Source organism: Staurois parvus, unplaced genomic scaffold (assembly GCF_062004578.1).
Source record: "Staurois parvus isolate SC_StPar_1 unplaced genomic scaffold, SC_StPar_1.0 ptg000303l, whole genome shotgun sequence".
In the NCBI taxonomy this organism is placed as follows: Eukaryota; Metazoa; Chordata; class Amphibia; order Anura; family Ranidae; genus Staurois; species Staurois parvus.
The window spans coordinates 10625436-10645219 of NW_028318099.1; the positions used below are offsets into that span (position 1 = coordinate 10625436).

Genomic DNA, 19784 nt, shown 5'->3' on the forward strand with positions numbered 1-19784 from the left:
AGGGGAGATTTACTAAATCTGGTGCACTCAGAATCTGTGCATGGTAGCCAATCATCTTCTAAACTTCAGCTTCTTCAGTTTTACTACTTTCAGTTTTAGTGTTACTAAACCAACAACAATACAATCAGTCTGTATATGCAGTAAAGCATGCTTGTTATACTCAGTGTGGAACCTAAGGGGTTAATCCTTTGTGTTGTGTAAAAAGGCTGTTTAATCCTCTCTTCCCCTTCTTCTACTGTCCCCGATCCATCTACTGATAGTACAGAGCTCTATGTGCCACTCTGCACATGCTCAGTTTAGTGTGTATTGCTTGCGATTTTTTTTTTTTAGAAGGTGCATGTGATCAGGGCCAATCAGCACTGTCCAGACAGAGGGTCAAGGGTTATACAGCCTCTAGGACAGTGAAAGCAGAATGAAAACTCCTCCTGCAAGAATAACCAGTGCTCTGTTGGATACTGATAGAAGTCACAAGACTGCTATATACTGCTGATGAGAAAGGGAATTTAGCGGTTCATATTTACTAAAATAATTGCACTTTCATGTTGGGTGTACTGTGGAAGACCAGACATAGTGAATGCAGGGTCCTGGGTTTAGTAACACTTCAAGCTTTGGCAATAAAACCTGGATGCTGATTTCTATGCAGAGATGTACACATTTTGCACTCTCCAGATTTAGTAAATACCTCACAGTGTATCAGAATGCAAATGTCACTGTCCTTACAGCGGTTCTGAGAGAGACAATTAGAGCCCCAGATCTTGTTTTCACTGGATTTGCACATATTACGAAGTCTAATATCAGAAAAAGAGAAAATATGTGGACTGCTATTGCTGACTTCTCCCTCTGAAAATGCTAGCTGCCTGGCTGCCACCTGCTTGTATTCAATACATTAAATAACTGATCTGGAGAAAGTATAAATAGAAAACTCTGATGTTTTGTGACAGTTTTTCTGCTTGTTCTAGATACGTGACTCAGAAATATGAAAACGTTGTGAATGTCATTCCCATGGGGTGTGATGAATGCAGAATGCCATGGCAAGGCTCCCACAGTCTCCTGTCAGCTGCTGCAGCCCCTGTTTATGAATGGCCATGTTGTCACTGTGTCCACATTGCTGCCATCATGTGACAGTTTACCTCTGGCACCCAGTGCAATGGAGCTCCCATCCATGACATAACCTCCCAGCCAAGTCTAATGAACAGAGAGAAATGGAATAGAAGTCTTCCAGCATGTGATCATTCCATTAGCACAGAAGAGTGACTGGGAGTGAGGAGGAGGGATTGTAGAATGGGGAGATCCTGAGCTCTCTCGGTGGGGGAATCCTGGCATTGTGTGCTCATCTCACCACCTGTGTGTAGTCTCCCACTATCTTCAGCTCAGGCACGCCACCCTATACCGTGGCGCTGTGTGCAACGGGCTGGAAGGCTGCTGCTCTCCCACTGAACACTTCTAAGAAGTCTCTGTAGGGATCCTGGATGTCCCAGCTGCCTACCGGCTCCGATACAGCATGTGTGGACTTCTAGGGATCTGCGTGGGATCGATCCGTCAGTGGGGGCTTCCCCGGTCATTGTTGAGTAGGATCTGACAGTGGAGAGATCCCTCAATACCAGGATTGATCTGACAGCGGAGAGATCCCCCAATACCGGGATTGATCTGACAGTGGAGAATCCCCAATACCAGGATTGATCTGACAGTGGAGAGATCCCCAATACCAGGATTGATCTGAGAGTGGAGAGATCCCCCAATACCAGGATTGATCCGACAGTGGAGAGATCCCCAATACCAGGATCGATCCGACAGTGGAGAGATCCCCCAATACCAGGATTGAACTGACAATGGGGAGATCCCCAATACCAGGATTGATCTGACAGTAGAAAGATCCCCCAATACCAGAATTGATCTGACAGCGGAGAGATCCCCCAATACTAGCGCTGATCTGTCAGTGGAGAGCGGTGATCCCAGAGGGAGATCGACCCGTCAGTAGACAGAGGTGATCGCGGAGGGAGATCGATCCGTCAGTGGAGAGCGGTGATCCAGGAGGGAGATCGATCCGTCAGTGGAGAGCGGTGATCGTGGAGGGAGATCGATCCGTCAGTGGAGAGCGGTGATCGCGGAGGGAGATCGATCCGTCAGTGGAGAGCTCCCCGGGTTGATCTGCGGCTCTCCGCTGCCTGATGCGGGGGAATGATGCGGGCACTGCTGGAGGAGCTCGGCATCCGAGCGCTGCTCTTCGGGGTCTTCGTGTAAGTACTCTGCATGGCTCTCATTGTATCTGCATGTCAGATCTGTATACGATCGTATCTATGTGAGGAACAGAGGTCTCAGGTGATGGGTAAGATCTATGGGTGGCCATACATAGCCCGATCTGTATACTGTTTAACAACTATTGAACAATGGAGGCAACCAAAAGCTGACCATACAATGGCTGCCTGTGAAGAAAGAAATAGCAAATATCTATGACAATCCTTGTCCGACCTGCTGGAGAAGCATTCCCTGCAGATGTGCAATCAGTGAGGCGATCGTCCGAGAAGGATTGTATGTCTATGTGCAGTGATCAGGGACAGGCAACAATCACAATCAAAACTATGCATGCTGAATATTTCCATCATGCATGTGTTTGATGATTGTTGTGATCGATCAAGGTAACACCTTGACCAGTTATGAGAAATCAGCCGAAGTTCTGTATCTCTTGCACAAGACTGGGGTAATGCAATCCCCCCTCCTCTCATTGTACATGTATATGGACCCTGTGATATTGTACCTATAGATACATGTCTAGGTGTAGTATATATACAAGGTCTGGATGTGTCACTATACAGTGTGATCAATGACCATCTATACGTCTGTATGACCATCCTGGATCTCATCACTATTTCCTTCTGCCATTGACAAGTATTTTCTAAGGTCTGTGTATCCCATTAAATGTCATAATGTGCTCCTTTCCTTTCCTTGTAAAATCGCCTTGTGTATGCCTGAGTAACTCCATGGCTTCTGATTGGTGTGTGTGCCCAGGAGGGATTTATAGGTCTCCACTACAAATATCCAATATAAAGGATAGGGAGTGCAGTAACCTTCTGGAATCGTTATATACAACTCTGTGCCTATGATTTATCCTCATATGTAACTGTTTATATGATGTGTCCTGATGTACAATTCTGTGTATATGCTGTATCCTTACACTATCCTTATGTATGTCAGCACAGTCTATGCCCAGGCAGTAACTTTCCTCTGGGTACCACACAGGCTCAATGCTGGATAGTCTTCACTCCAACTAGACCAAAGTATACCCCCCATGAGCCAAAATCTATTCCTACTATAAACACCCAAAGGTATCTAACCCATACTGTCCTATATGTGTTCCTGCTGTATAAGGCTACAAGTTGGTTATTGTATCTATGTACTATCAATTCTCACTATACCTATCCTATCCAGGGGCGGACTGACAACTCATGGGGCCCCCAGGCAATAGGGGATCATGGGGCCCCTGTGTCCTTGCCCAAACTCAAAAAAGCCTATGAAAAAGGTACCAGGGGCATCTCATGGGGCCCCCTACTGACCCCGGGCCCTCGGGCAGTGCCAGAGTTTCCAAATGGTCAGTCCGCCCCTGATCCCATCTATTGTTCTGTATCTGTTCCTACTTGTTATCTCTTCTATGTACCTAGATCTGTTCCACCTAAGATCAAAGCTGCATGATCTATTCCATCTGTGTTCCGGTATATATTCCTGCAATGTAAGAACCAAGTTATATATATCTTCCATGTACCCAGATCTGTTCCAGCCAGGAGCGGACTGACCATTTGGAAACTCGGACACTGCCCAAGGGCCCGGGTCAGTAGGGGCCCCATGAGATGCCCCTGGTACCTTTTTCATAGGATTTTTTGAGTTTGGGCAAGGACACAGGGGCACCATGATCCCCTATTGCCCGGGGGCCCCATGAGTTGTCAGTCTGCCCCTGGTTCCAACTATATAAGATCAAAGCTATCCATTCCATCCATGTACTTTATATATTCCTGCTATGTAAGAGCAAGGTTATATTCAGTATATCTTCTATGTACATGTATCTATTCCCATTATACAGTATAAGGCCAAAGTTATCTGTTCCACTAAATATTAATAGTAAAGGTTTATCCCACATCTGTACAGTGCCTGTATCTTTTCCCATTATAGTCCAAAAGTTATCTACCTCTTCTGTGCCCCTGTATTTAGTCCTACTATAAGAACAGTTATCTATCCATTGTAAATATTTGTATCTATTCCCTGTATAAAAAAACTATGTATTTACACCTTTTGTGTACCTGTATTCTGTATTCCTACTAGATAAGACCAAAGTTATCTATTCCTTCTATATATTTCGCTATATATGACAAAAAGTTATCTATCCCATCTACTGTATGTATCCATATCTATTCCCACTTTATAACGCCATAGTCGTTTATACCATACTGTTTATATATTCCTGCTATATAAGAAAAAAAAACTGTTTATCCCATATTCTTTATAAAATATATTTCCACTAAATAACACCAAAGTTATTTATCCCATACCCATTATGTATTCCCACTATACAAGAATAAAGTGATCTGTCCCTTCTATGTATCTCTATCTATTCCCACTATTTAACACCATAGTCATTTATACCATACTCTTTATATATTCCCACTATAAGAGAACAATGTTATTTATCCCTTCTATGTATCTCTATCTATCCCTACTATAAAAGATCAGAGTAATATTTTCCTTAGATGCACCTTTATCTATTCCCATTATATAGGAACAAAGTTAGTTATCCTTCTATATACCTGTATCCAGGGGTGGACTGACCATTTGGGAACTCGGGCACTGCCTGAGGGCCCGGGGTCAGTAGGGAGCCCCATGAGATGCCCCTGGTGCCTTTTCATAGGTTTTTTTGGGTGTGGTTTGAGTGTGGGCGAGGACACAGGGGCCCCATGATCCCCTGTTGCTCGGGAGCCCCATGAGTTGTCAGTCCACCCCTGCCTGTATCTTTTCCCTATATATAGCATCAGACGTAGATATCCCTTCTATGTACTTGGATCCATCCCCTCTATATAGAATTAAACTTAGTTGTATGTACCTTTATCTATCCCCTCTATATAGGATCAGACTTAGCTATTCCTTCTATGTACCTATATCTATTCCATCTATATAGTATATCCTTTCTATGTACCTATATCTATTCCCTCTATATAGGATCAGACTTAGCTATCTCTTTTCTATGTCCCTGTATCTATTTCCTAAGCCCAGGTTCACACTGATGAGGTGCGGAATTCGCACCGGGTTCTGAGCAATTTCCGGACCGCATCATAATCACACCCTGTTCATATGATATGCTGTAGATGTGTATTTTTAGTTAACGATACCCTGAAATCAGTTCACAAAACACGGTGCAATGTGCAGAATCGGTTTGCATGGGTGTGGACACCCAAGCGATCCGATTCTGGTACAGACAAATAAACAGTCCTGCACAATTGTGTTGCTAATGTGGTGCAATTTGAGCTATACAAAATGTATGGCTCAAAGACTGGCTCTGAGGAAGAGGTATAACCTCGAAACACGTCAGCCACCAGCTATCCAGAGGTCTACAGTCCCCCACCAGACTACCTTCAGGGGTTTTGGAGCACATTGCATTCTTTGTGACATTTTTTTCCATTTGATTTTATTTCTCTTGTGAGTATTTTACTTTTTACCAATAAATCTCATCTTTAAAGTTATTGCACTAGGCCCTTCTTTTTGTCTCTTTATATGCATACAAAATGTATGGTGCAAATTGCAACGCACAGAAATCACATGTGTTTGACACAGGAATGCAGTGCGGTTCCTGTGCAAATCACATACAATGTGCTGCACCACGTCAGTGTGCTAAAGGTTAGACTTAACCTTTCCATGTACCTGTATCTATTCCCTCTATATAGGGTCAGACTTAGCTATCTCTTTTCTATGTCCCTGTATCTATATCCTAAGGGTCAGACTTAACCTTTCTATGTTCCTGTATCTAATCCCTCTATATAGGATCAGACTTAGCTATCTCTTTTCTATGTCCCTGTATCTATATCCTAAGGGTCAGACTTAACTCTTCTATGTACCTGTATCTATTCCCTTTATATAGGCTCAGATGTAGTTATACCTTCTATGGACCTATATCTATTCTCACTGTACCTATAGCATTTCTATCCATATAAGATTAGATTTAGTTATATGTACAATATGTACCTGTATGCAATCCCTCTATATGTATCCCTTCTATATAGCTGTGTCTATTCCATCTATAAGAACACCTGTGGTTATCCCATTTGTGTACCATACCTGTACATTTTCTGCCCCATTGCCAGGTGGTGATGAATTGTATTTTGGAAATAAACCTTAGCACTGCTACTCCAGCTACAGCACCATTTTAAATTGGTCTCCAGAGGTGTTTTTAACTTAATTATCTTTTATCCGTCACAAGAAGCCAAAAAGCATTTTCATCAAAGTAATTTGAAGTTCCCATAATAAAGTCAGGAGTAAATTGCCATTCGCTCACATATATGCTAAACACTGTGACTACAATGCAGTTATCTTTATCTGCAGTGTTTGCTGAGATTGCCTTGCTTCATTCAGACTGGCATGATGGTAAACCTCTTATCTCCTCTGCCTGTCAGCCGGCTATGATCACCCGATAAGCCTCTTCTTGTCACTTTTATAATTCTGTAGAGGTGCAGCTCTTGGATTAAATATTTCTGTCATGCTGCCATCTCTCCCAAGCTGTCTGCTGATATTTAGTGATTCCTGTATTTCCATTGTTCAGACAGCACAGTTCCCACTTGGCTAGGCTTGGAGTCACGTGTTCCACAGGTTGCAGGTGTAGATAGTGCTAGCTTGAATTTGCTGTTGTTAACTTTTGTAGAACAATGATTTGATTATGTACAGTGCAGCTGGTTTTGGTGTGTAGATAGATTACATTGTACATATGCATGGTAGAACTAATAAAACATTATTAGCATCTCTCTTCCCTGGCTGCATTGTGATCAGCTTATGTAACAATGGATGGAACTAAATGTGATGTTATGATACGACAGTTACTTGGATCCAGATCTACAAGGTGTTTACCATACTGTTTTAATCAGTTTTGATACAGTGTTTATGAGATCTTTTTACATTTTTTTCTACATCATGTAAAGTCTATATGTTTTTGGATACAAGATTTGGACAGCTGTTTTGTTTCACGTCAAGATCTCACAGTTTGTATTATGGTCAGTCACAATGGGAAATGGAAAGTGTGTCACTGGGCACCTTGTAAGGGCGGACTGGTTTTAAAAAAATGGATTTATAGTGATGTCTACATGATAAAGCTAGCCAAAAATGGTTTATTTTCATTTTAACATTCATAGAAAAATTCTGAAATATCATTCATCAGGACATTCTTTCCCTCCTTCATTAGTCAACTAATTTCATTTGAGAGCCCTTAAAATTGCCCAGACCTCTGACTGAATTGAATCCCAGATGTGTTAAACAAGTTTGATTGCAATACCTATGATTTTTCCTGAACGAAAAAAAAAAAACCCTGTCACAAATAAAGTGGACGTAAAGGCAAAATGGAACAAACTCTAAACCTACTCTCAGCCACATTCAAAGCCTAATCTATCTAGGCTTGTAAAGAAAAAATTGCTATACTAACCTGTTCTGCAGCTGCTCTGGTCCGGTCCCACGCTGAGCTCTAAGCATCAGCATCAGAGTGTAGAAGAGCCAGCTGACAATGAAAGCCCCATGGAAACTCAATAGGCGACATCACTTCCCAGGCCTTTCCCAGGCATTGTCGGCTGTCTCCTGCACACTGAGGGTGCCGCTGAAGACCGGACTGGAGCGGCTGAAGAAAAGGTAGGTATACCTATTTTTTCTTTACAGGGCTAGATAGATCAGGCTTAGAATGCGGCTAGATTAGGTTTAGAGTAGGTTAGATTTAGAGTAGGTTTAGATTTAGTTAGGTTTTGCCTTTACTTCCACTTTAAGCTAGCAATAGATGCATTAAGATTTTGCTGGCTTAGCGGGGACTGGCCAATTTTTGATCCATGTGTGGCCGCTCTTGCTTGACAGACGTTATTCTAAAAATTGACTAGTTGGAAATGTTTTCCCGATCAGCCAATGGGCTGCAGACACTGATCAGTGTCCAAATACAGTGGGGTTGATTTACTAAAACTGGAGCTCTCAGAATCAGGTGTAACTGTAGATGGAAGCAAGTCAGCTTCTAACTGCAGCTTGTTAAAACCTGGAAGCTGATTGATTTCTATGCAGAGTTGCACCAGATTTTGCACTCTCCATGGTTAGTAAATATTCCCCAATGTCTCTGCGGGGAGGATTGCTTTATCCGCTTCAACTGTGTGGATGGAGGAATCCATATAAAAAATACATCCCACTAACCATGGAAAATTGTACGAAAGTTCTGAAGAAACAAATTTCCACTGGTGTCTGGCTAGCTTAAAGCTACATACGAGGTTTGGTTTTTATTGCATAGTTATGTTGATCTAGCTTGGGCCAATGTAACTATGCATATTTTATATTTGTGGGATCCTTGTGGAAGCTGGAAATCACTATAGTAGTTGCCTCTACTACAGTGCTCACCACTATCTTTGGGGTTCTGCGCCAAACTGCTGCACTACTGCATAGTAAATTTTGGGGGTTGGCTCCTCTCTGGACCAATGTAACAATGTTATAAAATCCATACCTGGCAATCAACTTTAAGGGCTTGTTAACATGGCAATTGGTCTCTAGTCACGTTTTTGCCAATATCTGGTGAGAGGCAGCACTCAAATGGAGCATACAATAGGGCTGCATAGATAACAGCTGCTTTCTGTGCATACATTGATTTCCATTACCATGAGTCTTGAATACAATTGTCTGTAGAGAAGTGTGAAGGAAAAGAGCAGTATATTGCACTTTAACTGCATCTTTAACCTTACATGTACTGTACAAAAGAAATGTTAAGCACCTAGGCTGTGGCAAGCGTTTTCCTCTATAATCTGAATAGAACACAGTTTGGGAACCAGCTGGAGAAGGTTTTGGGAATACAGATCAACAGTAAGCCTAATAGCATCACACGGTGCCAAGCAGCTGCTGCAAAACTAAGAAAAAATCTTGGAACGCAGAAAAGTGAAATATAACATTTGGTGCTAATATAATATAACACTAACAAAATAGAAACTTGTAGAAAGACCACATTGTGAATATAAGCAGTGAACTGTAAGAAGGACTTATGACAGTTGCATGATTTTGGCTTAGGGTAGGATGTTGTGTGCCTACACACACGTGGTCATATAAGCAAGCACTCATATCACACTAATTGGTTTATACATCAATATGTCATGTCTGGGCTCAGGCTTGGAGACCAGTAGCTATAGCTGTAGAGAGGCTCCCACCGACCAGCAGGATAGGTATACAAGCAGGTCACCCTGGCAGATGACTTGGGCTTGCCTGAGGTGCGCAGTATAAGAACTAACCAGTATTTTGTGGTGTGTTAATATTAGGTCTCAGTCCTCAGGTTCATCCCAGCAGAAGGTGAGCAAACTGGGGTCAAGTAGCAGATAGGGATCAAGCAGAAGTATAGTCAAGGAATAAGCCAAAGGTCGGTGACAAGTGGCTACAGGTCGGGATCAATCAGAAGTGTTGTCAAGGAACAAGCCAAAAGGTCAGAGACAAGTGACTGCAGGTTGGGATCTAGCAGAAGTGTAGTCAAGGAACAAGCCAAAGGTCAGTGACAAGTGGCTGCAGGTTGGGATCTAGCAGAAGTGTAGTCAAGGAACAAGCCAAAGGTCAGTGACAAGTGGCTGCAGGTTGGGATCTAGCAGAAGTGTAGTCAAGGAACAAGCCAAAAGGTCAGTGACAAGTGGCTGCTGGTTGGGATCTAGCAGAAGTGTAGTCAAGGAACAAGCCAAAGGTTGTAACAAGTGGTTGCAGGATTGGATTAAGCAGAAGCATAGTCGAAGATCAAGCCAAAGGTTGGTATTGAGTGGTAGCAAAGATAGGGACTGTAGCAGGAATGACAAGAGCGAGATATTGGCTGGAGAAAGCACAATATTTCCTGAAACCATGAATTCAAGAGACATGGCTTAAATCAGGAAAGCCATGGCAGGAGCAAAAGGTTTAAGGTTCATGAGAAACAAGAGGCCAAACAAGATTGTCCTAAGATATCAGATAGGGAGCTGTTCAGCATCTCAGGTGCCACAGCCAGATGTTGCAGGTTAAGATCCGGACCCTAACATAACAGCTAGACTGGACATTAACCGTCTGATTCATCTATTTGTTGGGTACATTTAGATTTGATTGTTGACAACACAAGAAAGTTAAAGAGAATTTATATATATTGGGGGCCAATTTTTTGTTGTTGTTTTTTTGGGGGTTTTGTTACTGTATGTCTATTCTGGAAATGTAAGATTTTTTTGCTTACTATTGGCTTATGTGACAATGGTCACCAGGGCAATTAGAGGGGTGAATCTCCCCAGTGGGGACACAGATGGCAAACTAGGAACTAGATGAAATGTCCAACTTTTCCACACTCTAGACAAAAAAATGCATTTATATTCACTTTAAAGTCCAACTGAACGTGCATCTTAAAACCTACAAATGGATTAAAAGGAAAGGTGTGTAAAGTCTTTTAGTTAGTTTTTTTTTAAAAATAGACCAGTCCTGAGGTTTTAAGCCATGCCCTGATGACATGCCAAAGAAAAGAACCCTTGCTCTCTGTGTGAAAGCTCTGGTCTTTCTGCAGAGGTTTGACACGTCCCCTGCTGAGTTTGAGCTACAGTTCTCCAATCAACATGGTGAATGAGCTTTGCAGATTGCAGACTAAGAAGGGGTGTGTCAGACCTCTGCAAAGAGACCAATGTTTCCACTCAGAGAGTCCTTTTCCATGGCATGCTTGCAAGACACAGGCTTTTCTACTCAAGTTTGTGGTTGCTTTATAAAGAAAACAATCTGTAAGGCTTTGCAGTTGTGTTTGTAATTTTCAGAATGAGCTTTTGGACTCTTTGAATAGAAGTTACATCAAAGGGGATAAAGAGAGCTGTAACACATGTGAAAACTAGCTAAAAGCTCAGACTACTAGTTAAAGTTACAAAATATTTAAATGCAATATTTACTGTTTAAAAAATAATTTAAAAGTCCAGTATTCTATTTTTTATTTTGAAGACTTTTTTATTTTGAAGACTTTAAAGCTGAAGAAAAGGACACATAATAGTGGACTCAGATTAAAAGGGGTTAAAGTATTTTTTTCTGGATACCCCGGGCCTCAGCCCTCTGGATTTAAAAGTACTTTTAAAAAAAAATCTGAGTAGGGGGAAGGGGGGTGCACTTCGGCCGTTGCATGACAAGCCACAAGAAGAGGAATCCTAGTATTGTCTATGGGGCCCATTCACACCTATGCAACATACTTCCATACAACTTGAAGAAAGATGTAGGTACTTCTTTTTCTGCAACATAGTGTATTTTTAGCCATGTTAATTTCAATAGGAGCCCATGGAAAATGCATAAAAAAATGCACAAAAAATGCAGATGCACCAGGTGTGAACACAGCCTAAGGAGAGACTTAAAATGCAGGTTATAGCCTCGCACCTTGGGCACTGCGCCCTAAATATGCAGAGAGCTATCCTGAAGTCATCATGTCAGCACTGTTCTTTGCATCCTCCAGGACTGCTCACTGCCAGAACAAGACATAGAGGACTCATGCTTCATGACTGGCCAGAAGACATTAGAAAGAGGTACCGGTATGTATATTAACAAAAAAGTATGAAATATGACTTTGGGGACCTCAAAGAAGGCTTTGGAAGAAAAAATCATGAAGCCTAGATAGCTTCTATGGGCTTATTTAAAGGACAGTTCCAGGCAACATGTGAAATCAGTTCATGAGTCACTAACACTATAAAGCTGACCTATGTAACTCTGCATTATGTATTACTGGTCACATTGAGACTTCAAGTGGAGGTTTGATTCTTATTGGTGTCTGTAAAACACTTTTTTGGTTATAACTGTACATTTTTTTGTAGACTTTACAGGCTTTCTGTATGCATGAGACAACAGGGAACATACAGTCAGTGTGTTTGAGAATTTCTTTCCTGCCTGTTAAGCAGGGGTTCTAAGATTACCAGAGTAGACTGACTAGGTGCAGTATAACAAGACCTTTCTGAAATACTAAAGTACTGATCACTAAATAATTTTCAGTGTGGGCCAGAGTGTAATTTCATTAGGGCACAAACTTTTACTAATTTTATTAACTACAGCATACTGAAATCTGGATGTGATGGTTTACTACCATTTTCTTATAGTAGTAATTTAGCCACATAATGCAGTATGATTTATGTGGACACTTTTACTGAAAACACCACCAGACATATGCTCTCCTTCATACTAATAACATTGGAAACATGTACTATATCTAAAACACCAAAAAGGTAGCTACCCTAGGTATGATTAAGTTGAGCAAGGAATTTTTATAAGTATCATTCTGCTCAGTAAATAAAAATAAGGGATGTTCTGAAGAGTTAAGTGCTTGCTAGGAGCAGTCAGACTGAAAACAATTGGCTTCACTGTGTCCAAGATGAAGCACTGGAAGAAGGCACCATTTGTGTTCTTCACAGAGCACACAAAGGATTTTAGATCATCTTGGTCAGATAGGGCATATACAACCTTAGATCTCTGCCTACACAAAAGGCAATGAAGATGATGAAGAGATTTTATGTTAGAATAAGGATTTTAAGATTGTATGTATGTTTGTATTAGATCACCAGCAAGAGGAAGGAGTTCCTGATTCCCCTATATGTATCTTTCGTTAGACCTAATTTAGACTACTGGCTCCAGCTCTGGAGACCTCGCTTATAAAACGGTATTGATATGATAGAAGGAGTCCAGAAGCAAGCATAAAAACAAACAAACCTTGAACCTTACATAAGATAAAATATCCCAATAAGAGAGCTTGAAGAATAGTCACATAAATAAATGTGTCATGATGCTAAATCCAGGATCAAAAAATACCAAAAGAGTCTCTGTGACTTGGAAGGACTTTCATACCAATAGTTTAAAAGGATCTGTTCTAGAAGGAAGATTAGTTAGGGAGTGTCATTATCCATTAATGAAGAAGTGGGAGGCCTGGTAGATGTTGTCCTTAACTAAGGTGTGGAATGGTCCACCAGAGGAGCTAGGTAAGAATATTGGATTGCCCAGTATAGAAAAGAAAGGGGAAGTGACCAAGGATAATTTGCATTTCAAAATGATCTGAGAATAGCTCTGGATGGTTGGATCAATCAATGGATGTAATCAGAGGTGAGGTGGTAGGGAGGAGGAACACCAGGGTTATCAAAAGGGGAAATGTGAAAAGTCTTGTTCCAGAGTAACCCATCTCTTCATGTGTCTCCTTCAATCAGTCTCACTAGATGACAGGTTTTGGGATACTTCAGGATATCTGGAGCTGAGGGCTATAATTGTGGTCACTGACATCAATACTGGGGGTTTATTATTGTTCCCACTGATACCCAAGGTTGAAGGTTTCATATACCACAAAGTTTAGGCGCTAAAGGCTAGGCAATGAGATATATTAACTAAAGTCCATAGTAACTGCTAATCCCCAGATGCTTCTCAGGAATGACATCAGGAGTGGTGAGGAAACAAACATAAGACAAAGTATCCCAATAAGAGTGGTTGAGGGATAGTTACATAAATGAACGTGTCATGGTGCTAAATCCAGGATCAAAAAATTCCAAAAGAGTCTCTGTGACACTAAACTTGTGGAGTAAGACACAATTCAATTTATTGTATATAAAAACGTGCTCTCTGTTTGATTAGTCTTATTATTTCAGCCAGAGTTCAATTATACAATGTTCAGTGGGGAACACAGTACATGAACAGCAAGGGAAACCCATCGAGAGAGGTAAAAGCTTACATTGCATCAAAAGTGCCAGCAGTGGTGAGCCAGTGTTGGTAAAAAGGATCATTGTATTGCCCGCTAGTGACTCCAGTACGGCCATGGGTGGCAAGCAAAAGAGGTGCTTAACTTAAACCACTGGAATGCCAGAGGACTCTTTGTGGCTGGCTCAGTCATAAATGTGGCACGTCGGAAGTGTTGTCACAAATCTCCCAGAAGAGGTGCCGTAAACCGGATCCAGGGCTCAGGATGGAATGCAAGCTGGACTGCAATGGATGGAGGATTGGACTATCACCATGACAACACGTTTCAGGCATGGCCCTTTCTCAAGTCACGGAACTGTGACAATACAAGAAACATAAAGTGTTACTAAATACACAACAGTAAAATCAGTCTATTTATGCAGTAAAACATGCTTGTTATACTCAGCGTGGAACCTATGGAGTTAATCCTCAGGATTGTATAAAAAGGCTGTTTGCTCTTGTCTTCTCTGATCCTCCCCTTCTTCTACTTTTCCCAATCCATCTGCTGATAGTACAGCGCTCTAAGAGTCACTCTGCACATTAAATTCCGTTTAGTGAGTATTTCTAGAGAGTTTTATGTTCTTTGGGAGGGTACATGTGATCAGCACAGGGCCAATCAGCACTGTCCAGAAAGAGGGTCAGAGGTTATTCAGCCTCATAGGACAGTCAGAGCTGAATGAAAACGCCTTCTACAGGCTTTAACCAGTGCACAGCCAGACACTGATAGAAGTCACAAGACTGCTATATACTGCTGATAATAAAAGGTATTTAGCAGTTTATATATACGAACATAATTGCATTTCCATGTTGTGTGTACTGTGGGAGACCAGATAGAGTGAATGCAGGATCCTGGGTTTAGTAACACTTTAAACAGGGGACTGGAAGAGGGCATGATTTATCTTAAAGGCACCGTTCACCTTTTTTACCCAAAACACCGGCACACCCATTTTTAATCATAATTAAACAAGAGAAACTGCTGAAAAATATGTACAAATAAATATACACAACTGATCCATAAAACTTTATAAGTAAGTAATATATAAATAAATAAATATATAAACAATTCATGTCTAAAATCTTTCATTTATAAGAACACCATTTGATCCTAATCTAAAAAAAAAGGACCACAAAGAATTAAACAAATAAAAATTTCATGAAAAGGAAAAAATTAAATACAACACATAACCCCATAGTGGACTGTAATATTAATTACTTGGATTTAATTCTTGAAAAGTAAACTGGAAAAGTCCATCTATAAATAAATAAATGTACAAACATTAATAAACAACCATAGGAGCCATACATTAGTACATTTTATATATATATATATATATATATATATATATATATATATATATAAAGTAAATACAAACAAAGTAAATATAGAAAGACTTGTCTGGGTACCTATATTATGTTGTGCAAATCCAGGACCTCATTTAGAAAGTTTCTCTCTTGCACAGCAAGGAAAATGTCTTGTTGGCAGTTAAGGTGCTTTCAGATATACACTCAATTGCCAGAACTCTTAAAGTTCTTTCTTTGTGGAGGGCTGCAAAATGTCAGGGCATGCTTGTTTATCTAGGCCCTCCTTGATAAGTCTACGATGCTCGCCTATGCATTTTTGTAGAGTGTGTTTTGTGCAACCTACATATAATAAATTACAAGGACATTGTATGATGTACATAACATATTCTGAGGAGCACTGTATTAATTGTTAGATATATATCCAAGCCTCCATCTGTTGCGGACCACCTTGCATTCCATTCTGAGCCCTGGATCCTGGTTTACAGCGCTTCTTTTGGGAGATTCGTGATGTCACTTCTGGTGCGCCACATCCATGCCTGAATAGGCCACCAAGAGACCTATGGCATTCCAGCAGATTTAGCCCAAGATCCTATGCTTGCTACTCAGAGTTATACCAGAGTCACTAGCTGGCAACACCATGATTCCTTTCTACCAACACTGGCTCACCACCGCTGGCACTTTTGGAGCTACATAAGCTTTTACCTCTCTGGATGGGTTTCCCTTGCTGTTCATGTACTATGTTCCCGACTGAACATTGTATAATTGAACTCTGGCTGAAATAATAAAACTAATCAAGCGTAGAGCACGTTTTTACCCACAATAAATTGAATTGTGTCTTACTCCACAAGTTTGTCACAGAAACTCTTGGTATTTTTTGATCCTGGATTTATGTAACTATTCCTCAAGCACTCTTACACATGCCTTTAATCCCAATTCTCCTGACAATTGTTCACACTGTAATTTGTGGAAAAAAGGCTCACTCCTTTATATATTCTGGTCCTACCCTAAATTGACCCCTTTCTGGACTAAGGTACGAGATCCTGCTGGATGACCCAGTTTTACTTTCATGGAATCTGTCACGGTGTGAGGTCAGGTTCAGAGACCAGTAGCTATAGCAGCAGACCAACCAACAGGATAGGTAAACAAGCAGGTCACCCTGGGAAATGACGCAGGCTCATCTGAGGTGCGGGGTCTAAGCACTAACCGGTATTCACCAGAGCTCCTGATGGTGGAGATGGATTCTGCTGCATGTTAGTACCAGGTCGCAGTTCTCAGGATCACCCCACCAGGAAGTGAGCAGGCCAGGATCCTGTAGCAGATATGGCAGGTAGGGATCTAGCAGAAGCGTAGTCAGTAAACAAGCCAAGGGTCGGTAACAAGCGGTAGCAGGTTGGGATGAGGCAGAATCGTAGTCAAGAAACAAGCCAAAATTCGGTAGCGAAGGTATGGATGGCAGCAGGAGAGAAAAAGCGAGATACTGGCTGGAGAAGGCACAATAATCTGGCAACCAGGAAGTGCAGAGACATGGCTTAAATCAGGAAGTTCATGGGAGGAGCAAGGAGTTCAAGGTTCATCAGAAAACAAGGCACACGGCAGGATTAGATCAGCCAGAGCATTGGCCAGCATCCTAGGTAGCTCAGTGAGAAGAGTTACTGCCTGACACAGTAGAGGTCCCTGGTTCAAGTCCAAGCCCTGACAGATTCCTTGATCCCTACCAAAACTTTCTCAAAATCTATCTTCCATCACCTTTTAAATGCAACCTGCATTTGCTTAAAATGGAAAGATACTATCAATTTCCCTGTAGTAGCATGAAGTTGACTAAATTTGTCACATGGAAGACCTTAAAAAAATGGTTTCATTTCAGTGCATAGCTCCCTGCTGCCACTCTGAAAAGTGCATAAGTGGTATACAGGTGGCGGATTCAGCCTGGGACACAGCAGGTCACATACACTGAGGGTTTGAATAAGGTTCAGCAGGGCAATAGTCTCAATATGAAGCTAGGAGCAAGAACACTGAGACATGACCAAAATGAATCTTAGAAAGTATTTTTCACTGAAAGAGTAGATGAGGCATAGAACAGAGTTCCAGCAGAGCTGGTGAGTTGGTCAATAGTAATTGAATTTAAAAATACGTAGGACAAATAAAGATCTATATTGAAACAACGAGTAATTTAAAAAAAAGTATAGAAGATCAAAAACAGGTGTAAACTGGATGGGGCTTTTTTCTACTATCACTGTTCTGTTCTCTATGTTCATTAGCCCCTACACAATTGACTTTCAATTAACGTATATCTTATAGTCCTTGTGTGAAATTTAAAAGCTACTATAACTGAGCAGTTGAAGTGATGACTGGATAGCAGGAATACCTCATTCAAGACTTGTGCCAATAAGCTTTGGGTTGGGTTGTGGGAACCATTTTGATATGAGTCTGATACACTTCTGAGATCATTCAGAATTCACTGACAGTGTTTGACATGCAATTTACCTTCTTCTGACCTGCTTTTAATGGGTTTGTCATGCCCGGAGACTTTTACTGGAATGTAAAACCTATTTAAAGCGACCGAATGTGTATACTTTTTCAGAGATCATTAATTTTTGAGGTTATTGATTTATGAGCATATTTTGTTTCCTAAAACTAGAAATACATATGTGGACATTGGGATTTTGTGGCGTTTTTCTTTGAACCTTTGATACATTCCTAGCTGATGCATTTAGTCAACATTGAATGGCTCCTCCTGACCATTCTAAACATTTTCATTTCATTTTAACCCTATCAGACATTTCCCACTAGACTCATGTCAGCTCCTGTGTGCTACTCAAGAAATTGAATATAATCTTGTAATGTTTACTGACTATGGGCTGCATTCAGAAACCACTTTCAGGAATGTGACATAATTGCATTAAAAAAGCACCAATATAGACAAACCCTTAAAGCTCTATTGATTTTATGTTTAAATCAGCTAAATACATTCCAAGTGGGTAAAAATGAAAGGTGTTCAAAGTATTACAGTTAGTTTTCTTTATAAAACAGTCGCATCCTAAATAGAAAAGCCTTTCCACTGCCAGCATGCTGTAAAAAAGGACCTTTGCCCTGTGTGTAGGCGCAGTTGTCTGACATGCTCCCTTGCTGCGTCAGACCTATAGCTCTTCAATCTGCCAAGCTCATGCTCCTTACTGATAGGTGAGTTCTCACTCGGCCCATCATGAGGAATGTTGGACTTCTGCAAATAGACTACTGCACTGAAACACACAGCAAGGGTTCCTCTCTACAGCATGCTGGCAGGGGAAAGGCTTTTATACTGAGGCTGTGGCTGCTTTTTAAAGAAAATGAACTGTAAGACTTTGTTTTGATGCACCAAGAAATGCATTAAGCTGATATTATTATTATTATTAATAATAATAATAAAAAAGTGTTACTAAACCAAGGACCCTGCATTCATTATATCTGGTCTAATACAGTACACAGAACACAGAAGTGCCATTTACTTCCAAGCTCCTTCTACAATCGCCTAAGCGCCCACCTCACTGACAACAACCTCCTCAATCCACTACAGTCTGGCTTCCCGCCCCTACACTCCACCAAACCGCCCTACTCAAAATAACTAATGATCTGCTAACCGCCAAAACTAATGGCAACTACTCAGTCCTCTTACTCCTCAACCTTTCCGCGGCCTTCGACACAGTCGACCACCCCCTCCTCCTTAACAAACTACACTCCCTCGGCATCAGAGACTCCGCTCTCTCTTGGCTCTCGTCCTACCTATCACAACGCTCCTTCAGCGTTATCTATAACGCTACCACCTCCCCCTCTCTCCCCCTCTCTGTTGGGGTCCCCCAAGGCTCGGTCCTCGGGCCCCTTCTCTTCTCAATCTACACCTCCTCCCTCGGCAAACTGATACACTCCCACGGCTTCAACTATCACCTCTACGCCGATGACACACAAATTTACCTCTCCACCTGTCAAGGCTCCCGGGTATGACCAGAGGTATGTGACTGACGCAGGGAAACGCAGACTTCAGATATGTTATAAACAATGTAATTTATTAACACTAACCATACAAACATAAACGCAGTGCAATACTAATACATAACACAGTGCAAACAAACCAAACCAACCACCCACAGATAACAGTACATACAATGCAAGCGTCGTCAGGCAGGCCGGGTCAATATCAATCGGGCAGGTAGGTACAGGGGGAGCAAGCGGAGAATGGTCGGGGTCACAAGCCAGGTTCAGCAGGTAGCGGGCAGCGTGGTACAGAGGGTCAGGCAGAGGAGAATGGTCAGACAAGCCAGGGATCAGGAGCAGGAGAATGGTCAGACAAGCCAGGGATCAGAGCAGGGTCAGCAGAAAATCAGACAGGAACAGGGAGCAGGAACAGGATACAGGGCCCAGGAGAAACACACACCAAGGCAGAGTCTGCAGGTCTGAATGTCCCTTAAATACACCAGTATAATTAGTTCCAGGTGTTTGACTGGCTGCAAGGTTGAGTCTCTGATTGCTGGGAGCACCCGCTGGCCAGCCCTGGTACTGCAGCTCATAAGGCAGGTGAGTCCCACTATTGC

General features: G+C 41.6%; 1 protein-coding gene across 1 annotated transcript in view; it reads left to right on the forward strand.

Annotated features, from left to right (window-relative positions):
• Positions 1-1112: 1112 nt before the first annotated feature.
• Positions 1113-19784, forward strand: part of PLPP4 (phospholipid phosphatase 4) — a 183605-nt gene continuing 164933 nt past the window's right edge. The window contains exon 1 of the mRNA XM_089683225.1: positions 1113-2237. Coding sequence (XP_089539351.1) covers positions 2179-2237 — 59 coding nt within the window. The 5' untranslated portion in view covers positions 1113-2178. The remainder of the gene's footprint in view (positions 2238-19784) is intronic.